The sequence below is a fragment of the Electrona antarctica genome, assembly GCF_951216825.1.
Source record: "Electrona antarctica genome assembly, chromosome: 15".
NCBI lineage: Eukaryota > Metazoa > Chordata > Actinopteri > Myctophiformes > Myctophidae > Electrona > Electrona antarctica.
In genome coordinates this window covers 36,276,430-36,303,929 of record NC_136796.1, presented here as the reverse complement: position 1 = coordinate 36,303,929, position 27,500 = coordinate 36,276,430, and the positions used below count along the sequence as shown (strand labels likewise).

Here is a 27,500-nt window from a genome sequence, read left to right as displayed (position 1 = left end):
ATTAAATCTGAAAGTTAAGTTTGCTGTGTAGAAAAGCAGAGAGAGAGAGAGAGAGAGAGAGAGAGAGAGAGAGAGAGAGAGAGAGAGAGAGACAGTGTAATGGAGGCACAGGAGGAAGTCTTGACTGGAACAGGGCTGGAAAGGTATGCATAATAATCACAGATATGCATATAAGTCTCAGAGAGTGTGTCTCGGATGTCACCTTAACCAATTTGAAGGTATCCGTACGTTCACGTACAGGTAGTGTAGCACACCTCCACATCCCGTCTATTATTCCACAGTCCTCTGCATGCTGGTGTCAAATCTGGGTTTTCAGTGTAGGAACGAATCACTATACACTCCCATGTATATTCAGTCCAAATGTAAAGATACAATATGTAACTTGTTTTAACCCATTTAGGACTGAGACCAGATTCTACACAATTCTTGTCTTCTAAATCCTGACAGTTTTCTGAAAAAAACCTACCGGTATGTTTCTTTATCATTGGTGCTCAACACTATTTCATGTCAATACTTGTACTTGAGTGCATTTTGAATACGGGACTTCTATACTTGTAACAGATCAGTACATCTAAACATTGCAATATAAATACTTTTACTTGAGTGAAACATTTGAGTAGTTCCCATTTGAGTAGTTTTCCCACCACTGGCGCTGGCTGCGTGTTGTATGAAATGAAGCATCTTGCTGCATGCATGGGTCCTCGGGAGGGTACACGTATTATTACAGTACACGGTACAAGGGCTCCATGGCGCCATCGGAGACAACCGTTATTCCCATCTCCAATCCACGGCGCCCGGCCTCCCGTGACATGAAGCCCTGACGTGCGACATGAAACAATTAACCATCTCCAGCGGTCGGATAACGGGATTATTGATGCAGAAAATAGATTTCTGTAATGAAAGGTAATTGGAACAAGTCGTCGGGGTGGCGCACACCTCGCATTGATTATATTGAGGGCATGTCTTCCCTTTTTTGCTCTGCCTGCCCTGTGTGTGTGTGTGTGTGTGTGTGTGTGTGTGTGCGTGCGTGCTTTTGAGGAAGAGTTTGTACTTTGTGAGAGTGACATTGTGTGTGTGACTGTGTGTGTGTGTGTGTGTGTGTGTGTGTGTGTGTGTGTGTGTGTATGCCTACCCCTGTAGCCTATACTACAGTATACATGTTGTGCAATGTGCATACTGGACAGTAAAGTGTTCAAATATTTGTAGTGCAGTAGAGGTAAAAGTATTGGAAATTGGAAGTAAAAAGTAAGTAAGTAAGTATAGTAAAAAATAAATAAATAATCTAAATTGTATACTTAAGTACAGTACTTGAGCAAATGTACTTACTTTACATTGTGCGTGCGTGCGTGCGTGCGTGCGTGCGTGCGTGCGTATATGCATGTGTGCGTGTGCATGTTAATGGATGGATCCAGGCCCGGACAGCTCCCTTTCAACCAGGTACTCATTCAGAGCTAGACACAATTAGGTCAGTTAACAACAGTGATTCAATGCGTATAATGCCAGACAGGCAACAATACTGTTTCCATTTCACATTCAGAAGATGTATTATCCACATGCACACACACCGGGTTAAAAGGAGCGCACGCACTATTGAGCCCTGGGGGACAACAGTCAGCTAAGTTTCATATTTTCAGAGGTTAAAGATAATGCTTTGGCCTTTGTGCTTTTTCTCGATAGGACAGTGTACAACAACATTGTCCAGACTCCACTGGCTGGCCGCAGTGTTGAGTTGAATGATTTCGTCAACTGTCTAATGACTATGACAAAACATGTTCGTCGACTACCTTTTTTTCACTGACGAAAACGAAATGGAAACTAAATGGAAACGAAATGGAAACGAAATGCAAACTAAGCTATGATGACTAAAACTAAGACTAAATATATTGACAATTTCGTCAATGTCACAGTGAGTCAAAGGGTAGGACCCAAATGCAGGATAAGAGCAGGAATGTTCAAATTAAATGATTTAATAAAGCAGAATGCCGTCAAGCTACAAAGTGAGTAGTAGCAGCATGCAGAAAATGCCAAAAATGCAAAGGTTCTTCAAAGCACAAAGCAGTAAACCGAAAGTTCAAACATTCGAAGCAGTAAAGTCCAAAAATGCAGCCTTTCATAATTGCAAAAACAGAGAACCAGGAACTCCGGTACAACACAGGGGACAAGGAAGTATGTTCTGACAGTGGGAGTGTGGAAAGAGTTCAGTCTTAGGGCCGATTCATACTCCTATTTTACCGCTGTTTCGGCGCTGTAGTGCCGAAATGATTTCGGCTCGTCAGAAATTTTCAGTAGCACCGAAGCGCCGACTTTAGGACGGTACCCGCCCCCCCGAACCTCAAATGACGTCACATTGTAGGCTCTACAGAGCCGAACCGACTTTTATTCGGCTCTAAAATAGGAGTATGAATCGCGCCTTATAGGGAGCAGGGTAATTGCCGAAGTGTTCACAGGTGTGGAAGGGGCATGGCACTGTTGGGCTGAAGAGGGAGTGGGAACAGGTGTGTGACAAGGACTGAGTAAGAATGGAGAGTGGCAGTGGCTGACATGGAAATGCAGACAGGGGAAGAGTCAAACCATGACAGTCAACAAATAAAAAAATATAGATTACAATGTTAGGGAAGGACAAGTGGACAAGAGATCCAGTATAAGTCATTTTTAGTTTATTGTGTGTGGCAAAGATGAACTCCTATGTCGAGGAGGAGGCGACTGGGCACCACTGCGTGAATTGCGGAACGGAATTTGTAGGCTGTAGACTGTTAAAGCAGTGGTTTTCAACCTCTTTCATATCAAGGACCATTAGTTATAGCATTTGAGCCACGGACCATCATTTGATGACATTTAGCCTCTCAGACCCAAAACGAAAGAATATTTTGTCCTTGTTGGATACGATTTTGTCCAAATTCCATGCTGTATGTTGGAGAGAGAGAGATAACAGGCACACTTTGAATTCTGTAGACTCTGTACTGCAGATGTAACAACAATTTAATTCTTGAGAGCGTAAAATGAAACCAACCCGTACGGGTCCATTTGGTTTCATTTTACGCTCTCAAGAGTTAAAGATCTATATAGGGTCCATTTGGTTACAACAACTCTCCATCATTCAGCTGCAGGGGACCACCTGGAACCCCCTCAGGGAAGGACCACTGGTGGTCCGCGGACCACTGGTTGAAAACCACTGTACACGCGAGTATTGCTGTGTCGTCGGAATATTTGGGGTATTTTGTGATGTCGGTGATTGTGATTTATATCGTCTGAAAGGAAATGAGCCCCAGAACCTCCCTTGGTACAGTATAATGACAAAGTACAGCTCCCTCTTAGTTTGTTTCTGTGCACTGAAAGTGCCTCAAGGAGACGAAGGCATCACACTTCATCTGATGTGCTCCGTCCGGATGCCACTTCTTTCCTCTTTATTCACTATCTTGTCAGGTGGACTACATGGCGTTTAGCCATTAAGGCTTACAACAACAACAAACAAGCACCGCGACTGTTAAAGTAAGCTGTGGTTCATAAATCACCTAGATTACACGTCACCAAACATTGAAGGATTCAAGGTCAGAATAAGAATGTTTCATAGAAAAGTTCCTGCGATCGTGCAGGATGAAATATATACGAGAGATAAAATGGAAACAAAAGCTATATGAGACAGAGGTGGAAGGGATTTTTCTTTCTTCTATAATCAATACATACAGTGATCGATCGCCTTTGATGATGATGATTGATAATAATAGTAATAATCCTGCCTAAATGGAAAACAGAAATGTATTAGTATATATTCTGTGTGTGTGTGTGTGTGTGTGTGTGTGTGTGTGTGTGTGTGTGCGTGTGCGTGTGCGTGTGCGTGTGCGTGTGGGTGGTTCCCTGAAAATGAGCGGGAAATCTGCAAATCCTAATTTTCTCCAATGTCATCAACACATTATAGATTGACCTGGACTTCATATTTGGCTGACACACATCTCCACATACAGACAGACAGACAGACAGACAGACAGACAGACAGACAGACAGACAGACAGACAGACAGACAGACAGACAGACAGACAGACAGACAGATCTCCATATGGGGAGGGACACAGATGGGGTACAACAGGTACAATCGTTGTGGAGATGTGAGGGCCGCATAACGGCCCAAACCTCTAGTCATTTATTAATTGGCACTTTTGCACCATTGCGTCTTTGCGCCTTGCCTCCGTTACATTGCACATTGCCTCTTTTGCACCTTGCCACTTTGTCCTTATTTTACTTTCTTGAAAGTGTCTCTGACTCATTTTTGACGTCTCTCCACTGTGCAGACAGCAACTTCATCCTGGCCAATGCCCAGGTGGCCCAGGGCTTCCCCATCGTCTACTGCTCCGATGGCTTCTGTGAGCTGGCGGGGTTCTCGCGAGCCGAGGTCATGCAGAAGAGCTGCGCCTGCAAGTTCCTGTACGGCCCCGAGACCAGCGAGAGCGTCATCCTCAGCATCGATGACGCCCTGGAGGAGCGCAAGGAGTTCAAGGACGAGATCATGTTCTACAGCAAGTCGGGTGAGTCCGGCCGGAGATGTGGCCACACGTCTGTTAGCCTCGGTCCCACGGCTTACTTAAGTTATCTGCGAAAAGAAAAGCCTGGTCACAACGTAAGGCAGAGAAGCTATCGGCGGATGTATCGTCCGGAACATCCGTCAGATGTATTTCCCCCGGATACGATATTTTTGCGACCAATCACAACACTTGTTTCATTCGCGGAGAATGTGAACTGATTTGTAAAGCATCAACGTCATTTCCTTGGGCGATGCTTCCGCTAAAATCCCGCAACTTCCGCCCAAACAAATGATAGCCTCTAAAGTGTAGGTCTTGCCCAGGGCACGTCTGTTATACCTCACTCTGCACTGTATAGCAGTGGTTCCCAAAGTGGGGTCCGGGGACCCCCAGGGGTCCTTGAGGGAGTTCCATGGGGTCCCCAGCTAAATGATAGTTTGGAACCAAATGGACCCTTATGGGTCTGTAACTATGAGAGTGTACACATTTTCAAATGTATACAAATATTTTAGAAATAGCAGATGTACAAGCTCACAATGCGTTGCGCATTGTTAGCGTGTAGATTGGCTATTTTCACATGGTCGAAATGAATATAGGGCTGAAGTGTTTAATGTCTGTTTTGTAACTATAGTAACTAAAGTTTCCAAATATGTAGTGGAGTAAAAGTACAATATTTGCCTCTGGGTGATGTCGTGGAGTAGAAGTAGAAGTATTGGAAATTGGAAATACTCAAGTAAATTATAAATAGCTCAAAATTGTACCTAAGTACAGTGTTTAAGTACATGGACCAACATTGGCATCCTGCCACCCTAATAGACAGCGCAACACCCCATCATTTGTCCGCCTTCTCCTACCAAACCACACCGTTTGCACCCATCTCACCATGCACAACACCAACAGCATGCCTGTCCACACATCAACCACTACTTTGCATCCATGCAACTGTCATATTTACAGTACAATACCCATTTTTATGAAATAACACATTCTTGCGAAAGACCACCAGCCTACGTCAAAATCGTCACCACTTTGCCGAGTTACGCCAACTCCGTTCACTTCATGGGGCCAGTCCAATGGTACGGCCTTCACAGTGACACATATTTCCGACCCTCAATATCCAATCTCGGTACCTCTGCTCTAACCCAGCTCATCTTACCTCCGCCCCCTCCCCCTCTGGCTGCTGTGCCGGCCAGGCCGACCACACCACCACGTCGTGTTGACTAGACTACACTAATAAGGACCCATGACGGCCACCGCCAGCAACAACACGCCGGCAACAACCCGACACACACATCTCTCGCCTATCGCACGGCAAACGCCACACAACTACACTACGCTTGGTGAACGTTCTTCACAGTACACCGTGGAGGATTTTCGTTTCGCATCGCGGGTGTGTGCGCGCGAGTGAGTGAGTGAGTGAGTGAGTGAGTGAGTCAGTGTGTGTGTGTGTGTGTGTGTGTGTGTGTGTGCGCGCGCGCGCAGTACACCTACTATTTACCCAGGGTGTGCGTGTGTCGCGTCTAGCATGGCCAGCCAGCCACACACACACACACCACCTCTCAATGCCACGTTCTTCCGCGCATTATTTATTATTTATTTTCACACAGTGTGTGTGTGTGTGTGTGTGAGTGAGTGTGTGAGTGGGTGTGTGTGAGTGTGAGTGTGAGTGTGTGTGCGGGCGGGCGCGCAACAACACATAATAATAATTAATAACCCATCCGTTTCTACACAATACTGGGTATAAACACACAGCTGAAACATGAAGTGGAGTCTGTCAACTCCCGCAATTTCCTTCTCCCCATATTGCGCTGCTACGTAACTCTAGGATGAGCCGCCCGAAGGGCGGCGAAATTCTAGTTGTTATAACCCATATCTGAGATATAGGGAGCTAGAGAAACATAATTTATATCCATTTCTCCTCTCACATCAATAATGTGTCTATAGCTTTGTGGAACATCATATTTGAGTAAGATTTACTGTAAGTAGGCCACCCGGCCTGGTGATGAGAGGCGCTCCACTAAGCGCCCATTTTGCTCTTTGTAGGCCTAAGTGTAGGTTTGATCAAGCCTCTGTCAGAATCAGTGGTGTTCCTTTACTTATAATATCCCAAAGGCTGGGAAACAAATGGAATAGACAAGTAGTGAGCACGCCATTTACCCAGCACAGAACCATTGCGTGTCGTTCGAAGCAATAGAGGGTATGCACCAAGGGGCCAGTGAGGCGCTCCAACGTTGAAGCGCTGGGCCCTAGTGGTATGAGGAAGGACTGCAGGCGGACCCGTGGATTCATGACGAGGAAACCCCGTGCAGCTGGGCTTTAACACGTAGGACCATCACTCCCTACGTCACCCCGGACCTCAAATTTGAGGTCCAGGGGAAGGTACTTCCGGCAGTCTTCCGGGTGCTTAAAAACGCCACTGAGCAACTTCATCGAAATGAATAGCTTGGGGGCGGGGCTAGTGCTCCAGTTTGGTCTCTATCCTTTATATACTCTATGGTATGCACGTGACATCATCATCATCATACCTGGAAGTTATGCGGGAACGCCTATACTGAGTGGCAAAAAACGACTTTCTGGCATTGACAGTTAAAAGACATTAAACTTAATTTGCCACTCACTTAATTTGCCACTCGTTTTGCCACTTGATACCCTCTATTACGTTGTCCAACTTTGCCTGTGTGTTTGTTGAAATGGGGGGAAATTTCTCACGTGGCTATTTCTGGACCGGCTTAATTTAAATTGGCAATGAGTGAGGGGAGGATGGATGAATTGAGATATAGAGATGTATAGATGGATGGACAGCTCCATTCAGGCGCTGGCTCTCATTAAAAGACCATTAGACAATGATATCTGTGAGAAATGCGTTATTATTTAACACTGAGGCACATGAAACTTTCATATCTCAGCTTACTGGCTCTTTAGGTCTCTCTCTCTATAGGGCCCTATCTTGTGTCCAGTCACGTGACTCCACGTCCCTTCCTTTCAACATTTTCCTCGGGTGTAGCGATATGGCTGATTTTTCCTTTGTGCATCGATGCACAGCAGGTGCGTGTCGTCACACCTAGCTACAGGGGACAGATGGCAGCAGGATTCTCGGGTTAACAAGCTCTTTATTGTCCAGTGCGATACCGAACCATAAATGCTGCCTCAGGCAGCCCACTTAACCATGCTGTGCCCCTGATGAAGTAGACACGGGAAAGAACTGCTATAGGGCAGAGCATAATTATGTAAATTACTTTTCCGGACAGTGAGAGTGTGTGATGGGAATGATTTAGGGCAGGGGTCTGCATGAAATGAAGTGCCATTTATGTTCTAATCTAGATAGTCAGTGATGTATGTGCCATGCCGACATTAATTTTAATGACACCATGTCAAACAATTCCAACATATTTTGGGTATCTACGAATATAACCTTTTCCCTTCTTTAAAAAAAAAGAATCTTTCACGTTGTTATAATGATTAGTATCTTCCAAACTCTCTCCCCAGTCAAAGTTCAGAGTTTTAATGTATGTAGAATTATGTGCATGATGTAATTTACATACAAATGTGAGTACTTCATTTATTTGACTAACTAACTAACTAACTAACTAAAGTTTTATAAATAGTTTATTTGAAACTAAAAATCCTCTCTCTCACACACAGTGTGCTCCAGCGCAGTAGAACACAGTGTTTAAGGGTAGATAAAGTCCCTGCATGATTATTGTTGCTTGTTTAGTGAAGCTAAGCAGCATTGAGAACTTTCAGAATTTTGTGAATGATATGTGTGTGTCCAACTTTTGTAAAGAAGAAAAAAAGACAAAATGAGGCGCGGTGGCGCAGTCGGTAGTGCTGGGGGGGCGTGTTCTCTCCTCTACGTCATCAGTGCCTATACCCTAGGTGGGGTTGGCGAAAGGCCTTTTCTTTGTGGAGTTTGCATGTTATCCCCGTGTCTCCTAGGGTAGGTATACCCTCACAAAAAACATGCATTAATCCTGGTCTCTAAACTGCCTCCCTCTGGCCGTTGCTCTCCCCAGGTGGCAGAGGGAGTGTAGAGCCCAGGATTAGATTTGAAAATTGACACTGGGTGAAAAAATGGGTTACAAAATCGTGGGATAAAAACAAAAAGAAAAGATAAAAAGTGTATCCATTTGTCCATGCATGTCATGGCCTGCAGCAAGCTGTGGCCCAGGTTATTAAATACAGCTGGTTCTGATTCCTACACACAGTGCAGTACATTACCAAGGCCACAGCATATGGCCAGTGGAGATGAGATGAGACATTATTATGTCTGTCTCACTCTGTCTGTATAGTGTGTACCAAAATCTCCTGGAGGGGGCGTCAACATATGTGACCAGATTTGACCGAGGGGCTGCCATTGGATTTTTTTGAATTTCCGTTTTTTCATGTCATGTGAAAGCAGGGAATCATAGCTTCAAATTTACATATTGGTTGTTCAGTTTGACCCACCAGTTTTGGAGATATGGCTTATAGAAAAATGTCTTGCAGGAGTAGTGGAAAAAAGACCAAGCAGAGAAAATGGACTTCTAAGCTTTAGTTCAGTGATCTGTGACTTTAGGGGGCGCTGTTTTCCCTTCATTTCTCCATTAGTCAACCAGCAGTGTTGCCATGTCTGCTTATTATAATTAGTTGGCCTTGTTTCTAAAGAAAAATAATGCATAGGCCTACTGTACCAATTTTATAATAATTTATAACCCGTTAATAAAAATGTATTTGACAAAAATAAAGTGTAGTTGATTATTTGGGCTTGTTTTTAAAGTGTAGTTGATTATGGAGAGTTGGTAACCAAGTGGACCCTTATTAGATCTTTAACTATCAAGTGTAAAAAGAAACCTTAAAAAGGTCCATTTTGTTTCATTTTACTTTACTTATTTCAATTGCCACCCCCGCGATGGCAGGCTCTATATCGCGTGTGGTCACATATGTGTCACGTGGTAGCGGCCGTCATACTTGTTGGCTTGTCTGGTTTGTTTACATTGAGCGACTATCCAGTGTGCTTGTATACGTTCTTTTTTTAAACTGACCTCACAATGGTGCAGACTTGCTCAGTAAATAAGTGCCACAGCAGGTCACGTCGAGGGAATCAGCCAGAAAACAGAATTAGATTTTCAGCTTTCCAGCATGGAGACAGCATCAAGGAACCCAGATTGACGAGTTTACAAAAAGACGTAGAATGGCTTGGATCTCGGCTGTACGGCGCACAGGCGCAGAGACGTTCAACAAAGTATCTAAGCACAGCCGTGTTTGTTCACAACATTTTCCTTGTCCTTGTAATGTATTTGGGCCCGACTTTCTTTCTATCCATCCTGGTGTTGGTTCACTATGTTGTCGCCAAGAACAAGCTCAATATTTACAAAAACATACCACCGTCACTCTATTCTGTGGGCTAGAATTTAATGCCCACGAGAGGGCCGTCCCTAGCTTTTCAGACGCCGCCCTCCTCTTGGTGACGTACACGTTTTCACACTCTATAGTGTGCATATACCCATTGCTCACATGCTCAATAGTTGGACACGTACACATTCAAGATTTTCTCTTTCCCGGTTACCCGTTTTCCAGAATTCGTAGTGCTCTCTCGCATCCATCCACCATCTCCTTTCACCAGCCTTTCATGCTTCCACATCTCAATTGTCCTCTCTTTTCCCAATTCTCCATCATGCTATTCTACCTTCGTTGCCTTGCAACAGGCATCTGCTCTTTCATCCCCTCTCTCGCTCCTCTCCATAGTTGTCCTATAGTAGTACTCTGCAGGGCAGCCTTTCTTGCCTATACAGTATATCTTGTTTTGTTTTCATGCCATCTCACGCTGTCCTCCCACATCTATCACAGTGGAGTAAAGCTCGGCACAATTATTGACTCAGGTGTCTCTCTCTGTGTTTGATTGGACTGCATGCTCTTGCACGCACGCACGCACGCACGCACGCACGCACGCACGCACGCACGCACGCACGCACGCACGCACGCACGCACGCACGCACGCACGCACGCACGCACGCACACACACACACACACACACACACACACACTATAATAGATACATCAGCAGGCATGGATGGTAATGGATGTAGTGAATGGTAAGGATAGTGACAGCAAGGAATCCCCACCAGCTCTTGACGTCTCTACAGCAGATTTTATTACACACAGTCACACGCACGCACGCACGCACGCACGCACGCACGCACGCACGCACGCACGCACTTTCCACTCATCCACACATTGTAAAGTGTACTGTATGTAGTGGCATAATGGCATATGTACTGTGCAGTACAAAAACAATGGATACAACCTGGTGGCATGAATAAGGGTCTGACCACAGCTTAGAGGGTAGAGAGGTTGTCTGGTAATGAGAAGGTCACTGGTTCGCCTCCCTGTGGATCTTATTTATATATTTATTTAAATAATAATAATAAGGTTACTTCCTTGACCGACTGGCAGCTTGCATAACAAATGTTGGCGCTGATCGGTCCAGTGTTTTGCACGCATGCACGCACGCACGCACGCACGCACACACACACGCACACACACACACACACACTCGGACGCACACACACACACACACACACACACTCGGACGCACACATCCAGAGATTCCAGACGGCTCTCGGCCCCAAGGTGCCATATCAGCGAAAAGATACTACACTGCTCTAGAGATCTGTTGCAAAGCCATCTGTTTTCTTCCTATAAAGTCATCAGGACTGTACGTGGCTCTCGGCTCACCTTCACACTGCTTCTGGGTAGTATTGGCTCCGTCTATTTAAGCACCTGCTGCTCTGTGGGGAATTCATACATCCTGTTAACATGTCCCCTGGGACTCTATTGAGCCGCTGCCGTGCACTGCAGAAACACACAGCAGGCAAGTAAATACACACACACACACACGCACACACACACACACACACACACACGCACACACACACACACACACGAACACACACACACACACACACAAACACACACACACACACACACACACACACACACACACACACACACACGCACATGTACGCACACACACACACACACACACCCTGCTCTTCTCTATAGGAACATGATGCGCCCACAGAGACACACACAGTCATGTATATAATATTACCTGCTCTCTATTATACCATTTAGGCCTGACGTCGAAATTTAAAAAAAATCTTAAATTTTCTGAAATACCCCATATTTCTATGTCAGTGGTGCTCAATATTTCATGTCAAGGACCTCACAAATTATATGTAATTGGCTGCCAACCCCCATTTGAAAATATGTTGTTCCAGGGACCTCCCCAGAAGCAAAGATTTGAAAAGCGTTTGCTCTGAAAGAATATATTTCTAAAAAATACATCAGTATGGATGCACCTGGGACGTATCTTCAGTGATGTATCCTGAGGTCATCATGGTTTCGGGTCTACCAACATCATACCCCTCACTCAGGCGACCCAGCTGGGGTGATCAAGTCCCGACTTACGTCCCAGTAGCTATACCTCAATCAGTCCCACTAGGGCAAAACCTGCAGGGCCACACAATCCGTTGGAACTACTCCAGAACTACTCTGCCAGGGCTGGGAGGTACGCTTCTGGCACATGGAAGAACTAGGCTCTGTGGGTTGACTCCTGTTCGGGCCCCTCCTACGTCTCACCAGGTCCACTCCTGCTCTCACCAGGCCCAGGACCTGTGCGTTGCACCAGAGTCCCAGCACCAGACACTTCATTCAGGAGTGGTGGGCAATGGTTCTGCAGACTCCACCCGAGCGAGAAGGTGGTGCTGCAGCTCCGCTTGCTGCTTGCATGGCCACTCAGAATAGCCAAATGGCATTGATCACGCCTCCAGGTCTTAAGTTAAGTAATAAGACCTGGTACTTAAGACATGCATAATAGGGCCCACGGTCTCTTTGGTAGAATCCTGGGTTGTATGGCTAACTTGGCATGATATAAGTCTGAATATCTTTCCATCATCTTTATCTCAATGCTTCTGTGAAACCGGAAGTAATATTTCCATTGACTCTCATTGTATATACTATATGGTCAAAAAGTCACATTTTTATTTATCATATAAAATAATTGCAAACAAAACATGTTCTGCCAAAAATATAAAACACAAGTCGGCTCTTTTCAACTTTTGTTTACTTACAATACAAACCCTCTGTCTGTATTAAATATAAAAGCAGTGTTGGAACTAGGTCACTACATCCACTGAAGCAATATTTGGACAGTATTGGGCTGCAGGAAGTACTACAGTCTGTAATATTGCTATCATCAAAAAAAAAAGCAATTGACAAAGGAAGACAGGCAGACCATTATAAGCCTTAGAAGTATAGGTTTTTCCTTTAGAGAATTTGCCACGGTGTCCGCGAGTACAGCTTCCTACACCACCTGAAAGCACATGGAAAATGGAGGCAACTGACAGGAAGACGTGTGACAAGCCCAGAGCCACAAGAGAATCAGTAGACAGGTTTCTGAGAGTCAACAGCTTGCGTGATAGGTGGCTCAAAGCAAAGAAGACGAGGCAAGGCAAGCCTAGTTAAGCCGCACCTGGATACATAGCAGTGGATACTGTATGTGTAGGAGAATTAGGATTAGGATTAACACAGATACATTATAATAGGTGTGTGTGTGTGTGTGTGTGTGTGTGTGTGTGTGTGTGTGTGTGTGTGTGTGTGTGTGTGTGTGTGTGTGTGTGTGTGTGTCATCATGTGTTGTTACAATTCTCTATTCCCACTAAAGCTTTTGTCACAAATGTACAACTTCTCTCCCGTATGAATGATCAAGTGTGTCTTCAGAGTTATTGCGACCGTACTGTAGGTCGCACGCAGTTTACTATATGAAAACCTGCAAAACCTGTCAGTCAGTCCGACCATAACGCTTTGTGACACGCTAATACAGAATTCCTTCCATACAGTATGTTGATCTGACCTCATCTGACCTCATCAAACCCCGTACAAGACACTGCCCCCCTTAGATCTCCATATACTGTAGGGAGCTGACCTGTTCTGACATTCCAGATGTTGATCTGATCTCATCAAACCCTGACACGCTCCATATATGGTCAGTACAGAATTCATTCCATATGTTGATCTGACCCCCCATGCCAGTGCTCGGCCAGCAGTCTGCTGTCACCCAGGCATGCAGATGCGTGCTGTTACCCAGGCAGAAGCGACCTCGCCATTTAGGGCGAGGTCGCTTCTTGCATTCATAGGACGTCTTACTGTTTACTGTACAAGTAAAGGGTTTCTAACATGTGTGAATCCACATGTGTCTTGTAGAATTTGTTATCACAACAGCTTTTACCACAAACTGCACAAGTAAACAGTTCCCCCGCCTGTACTGTATGTACTCTCCTGTGTATCTTTAGTTGTCCACTTTGTTTAAAGCTTTTGCTACGTGTACAACTAAAGGGCTTCTTGCCTGCATGTGTGAATGTAAACGTAATGGTTTGCGAACCACTGTGCTATACACTAAATGGAGCAGAGCCTTCATTAGCATCATTGGTAACACTAAGGATTGTCCACGGATATAACCTTTTCCATCCATCTTCAACCGCTTATCCAGAGTCGGGTCACAGGGGCAACAGTTCCAGCAGATATTTCCAGCCTTTTCAGAGCAACATTAGCAACTTCCTCCTGGGGGATCCCGAGGCGTTCCCAGGCCAGTGTGGAGATGTAATACCCCCATCTGGTCCTTGGTCTGCCACAGGGTCTCCTCCCAGTGGGAGGTGCAGCAATCAAGGACCTCCCTAGGGAGACGCTCGGGAGGCATCCATACTAGATGCCTGCATGAATCACCTAAGCTGGCTCCGATAACCTTTTCCATTTAAGAAGGATCATTAGACTCAGGGCAATAATAACCCACCTATCTCCCAGACTCCCTCCCCAGTCAGAGTTCAGAGTTTTAATGAATGTAGAATTATGTGCAGGATGTCATTTAAATACAAATGTGAGGGCCTTAATTTAATTGTCAATTATTTTTTTAAATAGTTTATTTTAATTCAAAAACCATCTCTCTTATGCCAGTTATGCCTTGTCAGTGTGCCAGTGATCACCCTCCTTTGTGCCAATGTTGGACCAATGTTGATGCCAAAGGTTGCCTATACCCCTACTTTAGGTGTTGAAGAAGTATACAGTTTAAGTGACAATAGCATTGCACAAATCACATTCTCTGGATTTGGTGTACCAATTTCAGTAGGCCTTAGCTATTTTGAGCATGACATTGTAGGCGCACGCCCACACACATGCGCACACATGTGCACGTGCATACGCACATGCACACGCACGCACGTACGCACGCACGCACGCACGCACGCACGCACGCACGCACGCACGCACGCACGCAAGATGTAATAGACGATCTACGATGTGTTGTGAGCTTGTAAATGGTCTATTTTCAACATTGACAGCTAAAGGCGGTGGTTAAGTGGTTGATGGGTTTTTCTTCACTATTGTGGCTTTATGTCAGGACGGGGTGCAACACAGTGGTACTATATCTGCCCTTTTCAACCAGTGGTCCGGGGACCACCAGTGGTCCTTGGGGGGGGGGGGGGGGTTTCAGGTGGTCCCAAGCTAAATGATGGAGTTGGTAACCAAATGGACCCTTATAGATCTTGAACTCTTGAGAGTGTAAAATGAAACCAATTGGCCCCGTAAGGGTCTGCTCTATAGTCCAATTACTCGTCCAGGATTCATCAGCCTCTGGGGAGGTATAGGGAAGTTTAATGGTCTGCAGAAGAACTGGGTACCAGTGTGTTGTCCACACAGAGATAACCATAAAGTGCATTGCTCCTCCCCTCAACTAGCCGGAGTTCAGTCAGATAACTCGCGAATAGATTGAACAGATATTTATTATAGAACGAGAACACAAGTGTGCATATAACATGTTATCTTGCCGTTCGGCTCTGCTACATTTTTCTCCCTGCTCCAAACAATTAGACAACCATCATTAAACATTAAGATCAGGGAGATAGATATACGATAACAACCACCCCCTAATGGGGAACAGAATAGCAGAGCCCACCGGTGGTGCTGGGGTGGCGGTGGGACTCGTGGGAGCAAACAACAACAAGCAGGAAGTTAGGAACGCATATGCAGAATAAACGCAGGAAGAATGCATTCTTAGGTGAGCTTAAATACCGCTCCCGATTGGTCAGCTGATTGCCAGGTCAGCGTATGACATGTGGGTCTTACATAACACTGACTACACCCCTCAAGTATACCTGATTGAAATAACTCTGCAAGCTACGTATATCATACTCAGCATTGGTTCCCAACCTTTTTATATATACTGAATACCACCTCAGAAAATATTTGCTTTGTTAAAATACAGGAGCGTATACCTGCCCTTTTTGTTCCATTCCTAAGCCAATAGCGCTGCTGCTCTGACAAAACTCTGTCTAATCACTAATCAGCACAACTGATGATATTTCTATTTCAACCAAGAAGAACTACCTATTTCATTCGACATTTGTCTTTTTTTCCTCCTTTTTTGGGCGATTCCTCTGTGTACCACCAGAGGGGGGCTCAAGTACCACCAGTAGTACTAGTACCTGTGGTTGGGAACCTCTGATTTACAGCACAGTTGGGCATGCTGGGCTGGAACGGTGAACGCCAGAAAACAGCAGTAACTTATGTCCCATATTGGTGTTTAATCTGTGCACGCAGCTCCTCTAGCCTCTAGCTGAATATTTTCGTTAGCAGAATGCCGGGCAGAGGTTTGCTGTCCGTCAGGTTCTGCAGAGTGCACTTCCCTCTCTTTGTTTTCCTCAGGCCGAAAGCAAGTATAAAGGACCTAGGGGAGTATGTCATACATACACCATGTCAAAAGTCAGGCTGGCCGAAAAAAAAGTCAGTCTGGCTGAAAAGGTCTCCCAGGTATAGTCAACCAGGCTAGTAAGATCATTGGAGACAAACAATTGCAACTTCAGGACAGATACAACTGCTCCATAACCAAAAACGGAAGGTTTTTCAATGAGCTACCCATTTGAGCCCTTCATTTGAGCTATCAGGCAGGAGCCTTAGACTACCGTTAGCCAAAAAGAAGACGTTGTTTGTGCTAACTGCCGTGGGCATTTTAAATAAGATTTGTTTTTAAATAGCTCTATATCACCTAATCCATACAGCCCATGATCACGGTTGCTGTGTTATGTTTATATTGTATTTTAATGCATTGTGTGTATTCTATATAATGATGTTTTTGTTGATGTTTTGTTGATGAATGCCAGTGTGCCAAAGGCAAATTTAAAGCGTGCTAAGTTGACCCATAGCTCTTGTTTATGTACAAGTTACTCATCATGTTGTTGAGGAGCGAATAGACGGTTCGTCAGTGTGACACCATCTGTCAAACATGGTGGAGGAAGAGAAGCATGATTGGTCTGGGACTGGGATTCTTTTTGCTGGTTCCAGCAGCAACTTGTGACTCGCAGTCTGAATCTAAAGTGCCACTACAGCATTTTGAAACACCATGCAATGTCCCCTGGTCTATAAGTCTAGCTTACCAGGGCTTCCTTTTATATAGCAAGATATAATGATTTGGCCAAAACACCTCCAGGCTACTGACCGTGTCACAACTACCTTAGATTTTTGTATTTTTTCCAGTTTTTCTTGTGTTTATGAGGTGACAGTACTTCATTAGACCCCTTGGTGTGGTTGTTATGAGCAATGATGTCTGCCCTTTGTGTTTAGGGTTTCTTCCTGGAGGCTGAAACCTTGATTGTCCTTGACTGTTTTCTCATGCCAATAAAGCTCCATTGAATTGAATTGACTGTCAAACGTACCAATGAAAAATACAATGATATAGTGACATCACACTATCATGTTTTAACTATCATGTTTTAGGCTGGGAAAAAAACATGGCAATCATGGCAGCTGTACTACAAGTGTGGTAGGCTTGAAATCATGGAAATGTTAAACCCAGTGGTTTGCGATGAACTGGACAGAATTAAGAATGAAAGCAACGTAACCTCAAAGTGAACAATATATGATTTCCATGGTAGAAAGAATGCCACGAGTGTGTTCAGCTGTTATATCTGCAAAAATGTGTCTTTGATGAGTCATAATGCCACAGACGAATAACAGTCTAAGTACACACTATTGATCCATAATGTATAAATGATAGATAAGGGGTCAGGACAACGAGGCCTTTTCGTGGAGGGGTCAGTCTGAAATTTGGACTTAGACTGTTTTTCGTCTGTGGTACTGATTATTTGCACTATGCTTTAAGTGACAGGACATTGAGACATTGTACAATCTAAATCAATCTAAATAAACCCAGGAAACATTGCAGATTTTGACCAGTATTATTATGTAATGTATTATGTAGGCAATAAATGTATTTATTTTGCATACTTCATGCATTTCCTCATGTGTGTTGATATCCACTTGCACTATAGGCCTTAAGGCCTATAGGTCAGTTCCGTCTGTTACTATATCCAAGTAAAACAAATGAGCAATTCTGATACTGAAGAAGATGTACGATTGTGTGTGTGTGTGTGTGTGTGTGTGTGTGTGTGTGTGTGTGTGTGCGTGCGTGCGTGCGTGCGTGCGTGCGTGCGTGCGTGCGTGCGTGCGTGCGTGCGTGCGTGCGTGCGTGCGTGCGTGCGTGCGTGCGTGCGTGCGTGCGTGTGCTCCCTTCCAGCGGTACTGTTTTGGTGCTTGCTGGATATCGTCCCCATTAAGAACGAGAAAGGAGATGTGGTGCTGTTCCTGGCTTCCTTTAAGGACATCACAGATACTAAAGCCAAAGCCTTCCCAGAGGAGAAAAGAGAAGGTCAGTTCCGTCTGTCAAAGTGTGTGTGTGCGCGTGCATGTGTGTGTGGGTGTGTGCACGCGTTTGCGTGCGTGCGTGTGTTTGCAGCTGTGTTTTGTTCCTGATTCAAGTCTGTATAAGAAACAATGTTAAGCCTGCCTAATTAATGCTCTGTAGTCTGTATAGTCTGCCAACACAACAATTGCTTGCCAAAAGATTGTAGATCACTTCTTTTTGGCAAGCCACACCTTCAGATAAATTAAGTTTTAGCAGAAAAGTGTCTCTTGGATGCAACTGCTATACGTAACTTGTCATTGTTTTTTGCATTTAACACGACAAGGCAAAAGAGCCGTTACATTTCCTCGTGTCTCCTTATTTCTTTTGTTAACTTCTTCGGCGCCATGACAATGGTATAACACTATCAGCCGAGATTAGTTGGAACACATGCATCTGCCCTTCTTTCTTCTTCTACTTGTTCCAATTTATTTTATCCCGAGTGCTTACATTATATTTTATCGCACCTCACGCAGCATGTGCAGTGGCTATTTAACAGGCTATTTTCTGCTTCGTAGCTTCCCGCTAGGCCTCTTTGTAAAATAGATCACAATAGGGAGTTGGCTGCCTGTAGTTTTCATTTGTAATCTCAACGAGAGGTTGAAACACCATTATGATAGTGATGGACAGGACAATACTGTAGCACTGCTTCTTGATAGAGCGTGCTATATACAGTGGTGTAAAGTAACTACGTACATTTACTCAAGTAATGTATACTTAAGTACAATTTTGAGGTATTTGTACTTTACTTGGGTATTTCCAATGTTCCAATACTTTTACTTCTACTCCACTACATCTCAGAGCCAACATTTTGTGATTCTGTGATTTGATTAGAAAACATACATTAACCACTTCAACGGTATACATTTCGGCCATTTGAAGATCTGCTATTTTCAAAATATTTTGTACACACTTTGAACTTGTGAAATGGGACATTCTGCAACATGAGTCATTTTACTTTTTGATGCTGATAATTTTGTATTTTACTTGAGTACATTTTGAATACAGTACATCTACATTGCAGTATTTATACTAAGTATAAATCGGGCTTAATCGACCAGTATGTTTTGACCAGGATGTTCTTTTATTTCTTTATTTTTTAGAACAGGCCAATTATTTTTGACCTCTTCTTTCTCCCAATGTGGTCATTATGCCAGTTAACACTCTCCCCACTTATTTCTATGTTGACACTACTGTTCTACCCAACGGGCACCGGGGAGCCCCCATACACACTACTGTTCTACCCAACGGGCCCCCATCGGGAGGGATTATAATCATTTTTAAAGTGCTTTTTAAAAACAGGGTTGCAAAAGTGCCACGAGACGAGGATAAACAACAACAACAGTCAATTAAAATTCTAATTGCAATTATAATTATTAACAACAATAAATAATCAAATGAAAATAAATTGAGGCAAATAAAGTGTGCATGGAAATGATGTGAATGGGGTGCACGCGCAGATTAGGCACACCAACGGACATGCACTGCTCCTGTGCTTGCGGTTGAGGTAGGTTGTCGGTCTAAACCAAAGCCTATACCCGAATAAATAGGAAATAAAATCTAAAGAACGGTCCTTGATATGTTCATGTTTTCAGGAGTGATTTAAAAGAAGAGACTGGGTGACAACAGGCCAGGGCGAGTCTTTGGTACAACCAAGAGAGACCTACGTTCGTTGACTGAAACTATGACGAAAAATGTTGTTGAAAATGTTTGTCGACTACCTTTTTTCACTGACGAAAAGTAAATGGAAACTAATAAATGAAAACTAAACTATAAGACTAAATATACTGACAATTTCGTCAACAAATAAAAACAAAAGATCCACTATAAGTAAAAGACACAAGTCATTTCACACACTGCTGAAATTACTAGATCTACAAGCAGTCAAGCACACAACGCTGCTGCGACGCGTTGTGAGCTTGTAGATTGGCTATTTTCTGCAAGCATAAAACCAGCCATTACGACGGCATCAAGGCCCACAGAAACGCATTTTTGTTAACAAAAAATAACTGTGGCCACGAACAGAGGCCGAAACGTTGTGTTTTTTACCCCACCTTGGTAAATAAAGTGTTTGGAGAGCTTTCAAAAGGGTGTGCACACTTACATTTACATTTGTGCTGTGGCATAGCTTCAATATATCATCAGTCACGCGTTGATCCCGCCTCTAGCGGCCGCATATGGCTGCATATCACTCCGGTCTGATTTGGTCCAGAGTACATTGTCTCTGCCTGAGAGACACCAGACTCTCCCTTCTGGCAGAATGCAAATGTTGTCCAGCTAGCCTGGTTTTACCAGCTCTGTTCGGTTCAAGTACAATAATCCTTTATTTCCTAAAAAAAATCACACCCGTGTGAAGTGAGGGGTGATCTTATCATCGTACATCATCATACATCATCTCATTCCGGCCAATCACAATTTGCGTCATCACCTTCGTCTTCAATGTTAGTGTTTGCACAAACACTCAAAGCTGGCCATTCATTGTCAATGGCATTCAATGTTTGTGTTAGGAGAATGTTTGTGTTTACACAAACCCTCAACGCTGGACATATAGGAGGGGCTAGCGTCCATCAGTTTTAAAAAACACAATTGACCAACACGTTTCGGCCACAGGGTCCACATACTGTAATTGGTCTCCCCAAATTCGATCTCGTATACATAACAACATTATAAAGTCATTGCACGCGTTGCAGTCTCAATAGAACAGGACATCTCAGTCACAGACACTCAATCACCACCTTACCCTAAATATACAGATCAGAACACTGAGGTGCAGCACCGTGTGGTTCCAACTTTGACATGAAAACACATTTTCATGTCAAGTAACCCCAAATTGTATTTAGCCGTGGACCCCCAGTTGAAAATAAGCTGTGTCAGGATTAGGAATCCCCTTAAGAGAACGTTTGTTGTTAAAACGTCATGAAGCCTTCTGAAACCGTCAGTGTATACTCCTTGAGATGGTATAGTGTAACTATAGATTTAGTATCAGTTGACAGTTTACGCTGCATTTAGTTTACACTATTAGTGCTGGGATTACAGTCAGAGTTAAATCCGGTTGATGGCGTGTCGATGAGGATACTTTAATTCATGCAGGTAGACATTGTCAGAAGACTAGAGAGATATACTGTGGCGTCATCAGCCTGTTATCTCCGCACTCACATGCAGGCTATAGCCTTCCGGGATTCTTGTAACCTTTGCTGCGGCAAGCACAGACTCTAAAAGCATACAAAATAGTTATTTTTTGCCAATGTAATGAATTTCCTCAAAAAGCTATACAGATATCCCCTTTTGGCCCCGGAAGGCATTCTAGGGAAGGTTGGGGCATGTGTGTGTGTGTTGGTGTAAAGTCAGCAGATTAATTATTATTGTTCTTCTGTCACACTGCCAGATTAGGCAAGTACTAAAAGTAAAAGTAGGCTACTCATATTGCAGAATGTCCCATTTCACAAGTTCAAAATGTGTAAAAGTTTTTTGAAATAGCACATCTACAAGCTCACAATGCGTCGCATCGTGACACATTGTGAGCTTGTAGATCGGCTATTTTCAAATGGCTGAAATGTATACAAGGTTGAAGTGGTAATAAGTAATCAAAATTTTTATCTCCAAAGTAACTATAGTAACTAAACTTTTCAAATAATCGCAGTGGAGTAAAAGTACAAATTTGGGCTCTGAAATGTAGTGCAGTATAGAAGTAAAAGTATTGGAAATTGGAAACACTCAAGTAAAGTACAAATTATACCTCAAAATAGTACAGTACTTCAGTAAATGTACTTAGTTACTTTACACCACTGTTATTTTCTTCCACGTAGCCATGTTCCATACAAAGTGAAAGGCTGATGCGACATGCTTCAAAGTCAGATGAAAGCCGTTCAAGATTGGGGCTGACAATCGAGCTTTGTCGGGAACTGTGCATGGCAACCACCTAAGCATTTCTTATGTTAGCCTACTGTATACTGCAAATGCAGATGTGGGTGGCGTCTGTGTGTAGCCTACTGTACAGCAGCGGTGGGCAACTTTGACGATGGAGAGGGAACACTATATTCCCACACTCACTCCAGAGGGTCACATTGCATTACTGTCGTATAGCAAAAATTGTCGATCTATAAAAGCTCAAAACGCGTCTGCGACTGCGACGCGCTTTTCTAATAATTTCTAATTTTTTTGCTATTTTTGAAATGGAATCCTGAAAAGTTATTTTTTTATTTAATTTCAAATGCCTTAATTATAGTTATGTTAACTTTATGAACTAAGTACAAATACATTGGCCATAAAAAAGACAATAACCTTTGAATATACTAGTCATTAAGCTACTAATATAGACTGAAGTAATTAAAGCAGGTCAGCAGCTCACTAAAAAATCCATTCATCGTCTCCAACTAGTACAGCTGCTGCTGATCGCCTGTTAACTGGCTCCAGGAAATGTGACCATATCACCCCCGTTCTAGCGTCCCTGCACTGGCTCCCAATCTCCTTCAGAATCGATTTCAAACTCCTTCTCACCATATATAAGGCCGGTCTCGCTCCACCCTACATCGCCGATCTAATCTCCCCCTATGTCCCAACCCGCTCCCTGAGATCCTCATCCAAAGAGCTTCTTGATCCTCAAACTTGTCGGCTAAAGTCCAAAGGAGATCGGGCTTTCAGCACCATAGCGCCTAAACTTTGGAACACACTGCCCTTACAGATCAAGCCCGCTGAATCAGTGTCCTCTTTTAAATCCCTTTTGAAAACACACTTTTATAGATTAGCCTTCACTGCCAATCTAATACTTTAGTATATATTTTTTTCCTGCTGCTTATTATATTTTGTTTTCTATTTGAAAGGTGCTATATAAATAAAGTTTTATTATTATTTATTATTATGTTTGCATGTTTGGAATTGTAACAGCTGAAATCAGTATTCTGATATTTAACCTGCGGGCCGCATTAAGTGAAGGTGGGGGCCGCATGTGGCCCCCGGGCCGCCAGTTGCCCACACCTGCTGTACAGTAGTGTGTACAGTATGTAGCCGTGCTGTTGCAGCATGTAGCCTATATAAAAGGATGCTTTCATTACCAGTGGGGAAACCCCTGAAGGACAGACGGAGACAGGTGCACACACACACACACACATGTGTGCACGTGCACACACACACACACGCATGCATGCACGCACACACGCACAAAGTCAGCTCCCCTTGTATAGTCCTTCACTCCGATTGGACACTGGCTGTGCAGAAGGGAAGCCCTGTCTTTGTTGTCTACGTCCTCTCCTCTCCTCTCCTCTCCTCTCCTCTCCTCTCCTCTCCTCTCCTCTCCTCTCCTCTCCTTTCCTCTCCTCTCCTCTCCTCTCCTCTCCTCCCCCCAATCAGCTCTATACTGTACTCTTTTCTCTCTACCTGTCCCCCGCCCCACCCGTCCTGTCGCCCATTCCAGCTATACCCTCACTCGCCTCCTCCTCCTCCTCCTCCTCCCCCCCTCCTGACCCCTCTCTCTACGGCTTTAAAGCGGGGGGTGGGGGGTGGGGGGTGGAGGGTGGAGGGGTGTGGGTGTGGTGGTGGGGGGGGGGGGGGAGTGGGGGACGGTGGAAATTCATTAGATCTAAAAATAAGTGTCTCTGTGTCTCTGGTGCTCCATGCCGTGGCATGTCCCCCATGGCTCCTCTGCACATTATGGATGAGTCCTGTCTGCTCGCCTCATCTGCAGTACACGCACGCACGCACGCACGCACGCACGCACGCACGCACGCACGCACGCACGCACGCACGCACGCACGCACGCACGCATGCACGCATGCACGCACATACAAGCATGAACGCAGAAACAGAGATGCAGCAAAGTATGGTAGGCATATGGAGACACAAATGCGTGGTGGAAAAAGTACTCAAAAGTTTTACTTAGCCTAAGTATAAAAGTATCAACACTGCAATGTAGATGTATACTCCGTTGCAAAGTAGAACTCCTGTATTCAAAATGTACGTGAGTAAAAGTACAAAAGCATATCGGCATCAAAATGTACTTAAAGTACTACAAGTACAAGTAGTACGTGCTTGTAGTTCTGCTATTTTCAAAAGGTCAAAATATATATAGGGTTGAAGTGGTTAATGTACATTTTCTATAATCAAAATTAAAATCTCCAAAGTAACAAGTAACTAAAGTTTTCAAGTTTCAGTTTTTGGCTTTGGGATGTAGTGGAGTAGAAATAAAAAGTATTGGAAATTGTGAAGGCTCAAGTACACATATCTATATCAAAATTGTACTTAAGTACAGTACTTAAGTAATGTACTTAGTTACTTTCCACCACTGCAAATGCATATGCACGCATACAGGTACAAGCGTACGAGAAACGGTCACGAACATTTGCACGAGTGTGCACACACTCTTTAGGAGGACACTCAGTTATTGCCAGCCTTGGGGAGTATAGTGAACTACATTGTAATTCATGTCATTAATGCAGTTCAACTCGTATAAAAACTATTTTTGACTAAGTGTCTTTAGTTAACCAAACTCGATTTCTTCCTGAGGGTAACTTTGCTGTTGTTCAACATTTTCTAAGTGTGAAGTAATTGGCAGCGTGCAATGCTATACGCTTTCAAAGTATCTTCCCCCAACACACTGGCTGGTTATCGCATTCTGCAGCTTTAATATCGCTGTGATATTCCCCCTGGAGCCAAGTGCTCTCCTCTGGGCCTGCACACTGCAGTGAGGATGGTAGTTCCACACCCCAGCAGCACCACAGTGCCATCTCCCATTACCCAGCCCCTCTATCTGGTCACATCACTACTCTATACTGTTTTATCAACCCCAATGAACTGGAAACGCACACACGCACGCACGCACGCACGCACGCACGCACGCACGCACTCCAGCAGTTCACCATGATGAGAATTTGTTTTCATTATTATTATTGTTGGTGATGGTTCACACAGTGAGATCAACCATGTGATCAATATGCAGACGTCTGCTATAATAACCGACCCCAAATCCAGGTGCTTTCCTTTCCTTTCCTTTCCTTTCCTTTCCTTTCCTTTCCTTTCCTTTCCTTTTGCATTCATTGAAATTGCACTTTTTTCCAATCTATTCTTTTTATGTTTATTTATTTATTTGTTTGTGTCTGCTTTTCGGGAGAGTATATTAAATATTCCTGAAGAAATGCAATATGGCATATTTATTTTCTTTTGATGCCATCCTAGGGAATAATGTATAGCTGTGTCATAATGACATGCATGCGTGCATGTGTGTGTGTGTGTGTGTGTGTGTGTGTGTGTGTGTGTGTGTGTGTGTGTGTGTGTGTGTGTGTGTGTGTGTGTGTTCAGAGCGGCGGCGCGGCAGGGTGAAGACGGGTTATCCGTTCAGCTCGTTGCGGGGCAGCACGGTGCTGTACCACATCTCTGGTCACCTCCAGGGACGCAAGAAGAAGAGCAAGATCAAACTCAACAAGGTACACTATTATTACCGCCTGGGAAACTGTGTTGATTTCTTACTATGACGAAAAATGTATGTTTGTCGACTATACCTTTTTTCACTGATGAAAACTAAATGGAAACTAAATGAAAACTAGGCTACGATAACTAAAACTAAGAATTACGCCAAAAAAAAAAAACTAGACTTAAATGTTGGAAGGGACAAGAGATCAAAAAGTCATTTTACACTTGGTTGCATGCTGAAAATAGCCAATCTACAAGCTCATGATCTAGGTATGATTTTGCCTACTCAATTAATAATTAACGTTCCAATTTTAGAGCTCTGGCTCATGGACTTAGAACCAAAAAGAACTGAATCGGTTCCCATTGGGAACCAACCGGTGGAAAAGGGGTCTGAGTGTACAAATGGAACCGAAAATGGACCCTGTTTGTACACTCTCAGAGTTACAGACCTGTAAGGGTCCATTTGGAACCCCCTTGAGGAACCCTGAGGGTCCCTGACCCCCACTTTGAGAACCACTATCTGTCGTATCGGATCGGTACAAGATATGGAATCGGTATCGGCAAGGAAAGAATTGTATCTGTAATATATTTGCTTCTTGATTCAGGCTGTCAGTCAGTCTAGAAAAATCTATACTGAAAGAAAGCTAAAATATTACTAATAAAATCACTCGTTAAAGTGTTCTGTTGTCAACAGCCACTCTCCACTCCTCTCCAAATTTATCTAATGGGATTTCAGGGTCACATTTTCGGATTGGAAGTGTTTCAATTATGCCCTATTAATGTCTTAGGACTTAGAGTGATGGTTCAGGAAGAAAAGGGTCAGGCACAAAACTTGCACGAGTAGACCGATAATCCCCGCCAGCAGGATTTGTTGCAGTCTGCTTCATTGTGACTTCAAAATGATCATTCATGTGCGTATCGTTATATTTATATAATATGTAGGACAGAATGTACCGTCCCTGCAGGTGGGTTATTGTGAACAGTTTGGGATGGGGTTTAAACTCCTCGTAATTAAAGTCCTAAAATCACTACAGGAGCTGTCAGTGATTAGTTTAAACAAGAAGAGAAAGTGGGTCCCCTTAAATCATCTAATCAATCAATTTAATTACTAGTACCACCCACAATTATATTAGTGAGCCACTGAGCCTGTTAGATGGATGCTGTGTTTGACTAGCGTCATGTGTTCTGCTTGTCCTGCAGGTTAGAACAGGGGCTCTCAACCTGGGGCTCGCGACCCCTCGTGGGACGGTCACCAGATTATTTTGGGGGTCCCCGGATTTTTCTTTTTTTTTTGCAACTGAATGGCTGGAAAATGGAAATTAAGATTTTACATAAGACACATATAAAGACACGCATAAACGTTTCTTAATGATATCTGGTTTCAGTATTTATTTATGATGTATTTTCTCTATATTATTAAGGTTATTGTAGCGGTCAATTTGTAATGGTGGCGGGAGGGGGGCAGGGTGGGTTGGCGCAAGACATGGCCAAAGCATTTCCGGGGGTCCCCAGCCAAAAACGTCCCCGCCCACCAATACAAACTGACTTCAAAAACTTTAGAACATTGACGGTGTAGGCTACTGTAATATTGGGGTTGATATACAGTTGGAGGCCATCGATATTGTCCTTTTCTTTTTGCTGAGGTTTGCGTGGTCTGCACAAAAGGACAGTTAACCCATTTTGGGCGGGAACCCCTTTTGGTGTTTTAAACATTATGTTATAATTTAGCTATTGAAAAATAGCAGATCTACGCGCTACGAGCTTGTAGGTCTGCTATTTTTGAAAAATCGTGAAAATATTTATTTCAGAAAACTGGA

At 43.8% G+C, this 27,500-nt stretch overlaps 1 protein-coding gene across 1 annotated transcript in view; it reads left to right on the top strand.

Annotated features, from left to right (window-relative positions):
• The window catches only part of kcnh8 (potassium voltage-gated channel, subfamily H (eag-related), member 8), a gene marked incomplete at its 5' end in the record, with an annotated part of 132,819 nt that overhangs the window by 20,779 nt on the left and 84,540 nt on the right, over positions 1 to 27,500 (top strand). The window contains 3 exons of the mRNA XM_079522088.1: positions 4,287 to 4,520; positions 18,118 to 18,249; positions 25,573 to 25,697. Of these exons, the coding sequence (XP_079378214.1) occupies positions 4,287 to 4,520; positions 18,118 to 18,249; positions 25,573 to 25,697 (491 nt within the window). The remainder of the gene's footprint in view (positions 1 to 4,286; positions 4,521 to 18,117; positions 18,250 to 25,572; positions 25,698 to 27,500) is intronic.